At 38.4% G+C, this 4,342-nt stretch overlaps 1 protein-coding gene across 2 annotated transcripts in view; it reads left to right on the forward strand.

The window, feature by feature from the left end:
• pde6d (phosphodiesterase 6D, cGMP-specific, rod, delta) overlaps window positions 1-4,342 on the forward strand; it is a 37,197-nt gene that overhangs the window by 15,920 nt on the left and 16,935 nt on the right. The window contains exons 1-3 of one of the 2 annotated variants that reach the window (XM_008408163.2): window positions 491-914; window positions 2,192-2,280; window positions 3,412-3,537. In XM_008408163.2, the coding sequence (XP_008406385.1) occupies window positions 2,199-2,280; window positions 3,412-3,537 (208 nt within the window). In that variant the 5' untranslated portion in view covers window positions 491-914; window positions 2,192-2,198. Of the gene's footprint in view, window positions 1-490; window positions 915-2,191; window positions 2,281-3,411; window positions 3,538-4,342 lie in introns of those variants that run through there. The other variant, XM_008408162.2, reaches the window with a different exon arrangement.

A 4,342-nucleotide genomic window follows, 5' to 3' on the forward strand; every position in this document is an offset into this window, starting at 1 on the left:
AGCCACGCCCACCTCGACACACCCACCACCCAAGTGTCAAAGGCATGCGCTCCCGTCACCTCAATAATCATTCATTTTATTCATATGGCTCTTACATTCCGCTTACTCGCTGATGAACGAGTACAGCCGGTGTTACGTCAATCCGCGTTACGCGTAGGGAACTACGGACACCGTGAAAGCTCAAACAACATGTTTCGGCAAAGTTGTCACTTTCTTCACGTTTTGCGGGAAACAAATAGTGATAATACTAATAACAATAATAATAAAAAATAATAGTAATGATAAATACATATATGTCACATATTATAATTATAATTATTTGTATATATATATATATATATATATATATATATAGGGAATGCATTTTCATGCTCAATATTACCCATCAGATACCGTTCCCCTTGTTATACAGTGGGGGAACCCTATCTGATGGCCATATTTTGCCGCGTGGGCGGAGCGGCAAGAAGACGCAGGGGGAACCGTATCTGATGGGGAAACGCGGACACCGGCCGCTACATTGAAACCATTGTTTAGTTACAAAAAAAATAACGTCCGGTTCCGCTTCGATGGCGCCCTCAGTGTAATGAGAACTCACGGGGCTGGAACCATTCCGTTCCGTTCTGTACCATTCCGTGCAGTGCGAAAGCGGCTAAAATGATGGAAAGAAAAGCTTCATAATATTTGATCTCACACAACTTAACCAATAATAAGAGATATGTTGTACAATTAGTTTTATTCCCCTTCTTCCAACTTTGGTTGATAACAAAACATGAATTCATTCATTTTCCATATATCTGTGTAATCATTACAGGGGCCTGGTGTCAACTCCAGGATGATAAAGAACATGGCTGCTGCTCTCAGTTCCTTCTTGTCCTTTCAGCTCCCCTTAGGTGTTTTGGTGGATGTTTGGCTTGGTTAGTAAAACCAACACTGCATATAGTACACATCAGCACACACAGAAATGTACATTACCATGGCAACCCCAGCATAGTCTTAACCCTAACTAATGAAACATGATTCAAATCAGATTTTAAAATACAGAATTGTAGACAAGTGAATGTGAGAAATTATTTAAATTGTACAAGCGCAAGTAATTGATTGGTTTATACAAGTAAAAAGAATAAATTCTTATAAATGTAAGAAGTAGCTGAAGAAAATCAATTTAGCAAATAAATGATGAAACCTTGAGACAGAAATGTGAGCCTAAACAGAGCACTTTGCTTTGTAGGTAGAAGTTGTTGCAGCAACATACTACCTCATGTTCAGGTCTCTCTCACCCGACAGAACCAACGTAGCCTCAATATCAGTGTACAGGACTGATATTACAGATAAGCAAACTACTATATTTTATGAGCAACAGAAGCAACAAAAGAAGGTCATGGAATCCGAGTCCAGATTTACCATCTTTCAGAGCAAATGAAGTAGGCTGGACGATAAATCAGTAACGGTATATATCACAATAGACACACGATCAATATCAATAGATGAAACATGCGACAGAACATTTAGTATATAGAATATTCACTGTATTCACTAGTGGTTTGTGGAGGATGAAGAAGCATTTCCACACAGAGTTCAGACCTGAGCCTCGTTCAGAACCTTTGGGAAGCTTTGAGCAGTGGTCAGCCTCTCCCATAATCAGTACAAAGACCTTGGTGAAAAATGAAACAGGATTTCTATCAGTGAGGTAGCATGTTTCCTCTCAACATTCCAGACTGTCTTTGCTGAAGCAGGAACAGTTGGAGAACATTTTGAGTATTTGCCAGAATTAAAATATGGAAACAAAAACAATAAGGAGAGAAATAAGCCTGTAAAAGCTGGTAAAGGGCAGGCTGGAGATGCTATGTGATAAACAAATGAGAGGGCAGAGCTCATTAATGAGAGATTCTGAAATCTACCAATCAAGACATGGAGAAGAAAAAACTTTTATTTTGGTAAGAACTAGTAGTTGGTAGTTGGTAGGAACATCCTCTCATCATGGACTCATTATTACTTAACCCTGTGACTGAGCCTGGTTGATTAGCTGAGTTACTTGGAATAGGCCAGTGGTGGATGTTTGGAATGTGGAATCCTTTGCCAATCTGTCATTTGAACTCCAAGCCAGAGAATTCACTGTGAAAGCAGAGTTGGTTTCTAAGAGTTTTGGATGCTTGTTGTTTTAGGCTTTTGTTGCTTAACGTTTTCTCAATAGAAACTGGATGAATCTCCGCGATGCAGAGACGGGGAAGGTGCTGTGGCAAGGAACAGAGGATCTATCTGTACCAGGGGTAGAACATGAAGGTATGTTCACTCAGTACTTATTTTATTAAATGCACAAGTTTGATTGCTAGGCTCAGAAATATGATTATCAGGTGGCCTCAGTCAATGAGTTTGGGACGACATTCAAAAACACATGGGACCCTCTAAAGACAAAGTTATTTTGTGTCTTAAAATTTGATCGGTCAGTCGGTCATCTTACACGCATATCTCTAGTGAGGTCGCTGATGCCTGTCAACAGGCAAGAGGTGGGGCTACCCTGAACAGGAGCTAACTCTATTCAGGGGTTACCCTGGAATAATTAGTTGCAGACGAAATAATTAGTCCGCAACTAATTATTTCGAGTGGGCTGTGGTATGGGGGATGGAACTAATGTAATACTAAAAATCAGTCAAATCAGCTTCCGAAAACTTCAGAGTAATTGTGTTCTATTCCAATCCTTGAGAGCTAAAATAAACTGGAAGGTCATTTTTAACAGGTCTTCAGGAGCTCATGAGTAGTTAGGTATACCTGATACACCAAACAGAAGTCAAGTTTAAATGTCTCAGGAAGACATCAATTTAAATTTTGAATACACCTCCATTATAACCCAAAATTTCTTCTTAATTTTTCTGATTTAGTTCAATCTATTTTTTTGAACTGTAATGCTTTGTTCTGAGTGTAGGCACACACAGCAGCAAATCATGACACCTTGTCCTCCTATGGTCTGGTCCCTGTGGGTTAGTTTTTGTTTTCTTAAATGTCTCTGAAGCTCTAAAATGTGTAGCAGAACTCAGATCTTTAGACCTTTTATTTTATTTATACTTTAATTTTACCAGGTAGGTTGATTGAAAACAAATTTTCATTTTTAACAACAGTCTGTTGAACCTGGTCCTTGTGATTTGTTGTGCAGACCTGTTGGTAATGCACATATCATTTTTATGTAATTTTTAATAACTTGTTTACAGAAATTATTCATGATGAATTCTGAATTAATTCAAAACCAGCCCCACTAACTTTCTTCCACGTGGTACGTAAACAAACTGCTTCTGGTTTCAGGTTACCATTGTGCTTGTCCCTCCATCTTGACCAGATAGTCAGTCTTAGGATTGCTTCTTAAATGTCTTTAGATTATAGTGGTTATTTTATTTTTAACAAATTATTAAAATTTTTTAGCTCGCGTCCCAAAGAAGATCCTGAAATGTAAAGCTGTTTCCAGAGAGCTGAACTTCTCTTCCACTGAGCAGCTGGAGAAGTTTCGGTTGGAGCAAAAGGTTTTCTTCAAAGGACAGTGTCTAGAAGGTAAGCAGTGATGGTGCTGCCGGAGACAGCAGTATGCCCCACTTATTTCATACAGACCCTAATAAGTTACATATTCATGTTTCAACACAGACAATGGCAGTATGTGGAATTAAAGCCTAAATTAAATTGGAAAATTACTCATTCTGTGGAGCTCTGCCCTTTTAGCTTATTTTATGTAATTAATATTAGTTTAATGTTTTAAATGTTTATTTGTGATAATCTTGAAATAATGGGAATAAAATGTTTCTTGTGAAATGTAAAAATATTACGATTGCTGGGGTCAGAATCCTTGTTTTTGAGCTCAAAGTGTTTAAGCAGTGTTTCTCAACCTTTTTTGGGCCAGCCCCATGTTTATCTTGTTTTGATAAACATGTTGTTTATCAATTGTTGTTTATCAATTTATTGATGTTTATCAAACATCAACATCAATGTTGATGTTTGATAAACATCAACATGATTAATATCATTAATATTTTATTAATCCTACCGGGACGAAGCCCGCTGTGGAGCGGGCAAGCACGTGACRCATTTATAAGGCTTCGTAATAACACAGACGGCACACCGAGTGTTCATTTCACCTCTGGTGGACAGTACGGACTTCAAACTTTATAAAAGTGGTGTTTTTATATTGGTTTTGTGGTTATTTACTTGAAAATAAAGCCAGGAATATGATCGATCATTTCCGCCTTACTGTGTGGGGGTCTAACTGAACCACATTTCGACACAACCAATGAAAATGTGTTGACGGTCTGTTGCTAGGTAGAACGGAGACACGTGGGGACAAACAAGGGAGGGGCGGTGGGGG

The sequence above is a fragment of the Poecilia reticulata genome, linkage group LG4 (assembly GCF_000633615.1).
Source record: "Poecilia reticulata strain Guanapo linkage group LG4, Guppy_female_1.0+MT, whole genome shotgun sequence".
NCBI lineage: Eukaryota > Metazoa > Chordata > Actinopteri > Cyprinodontiformes > Poeciliidae > Poecilia > Poecilia reticulata.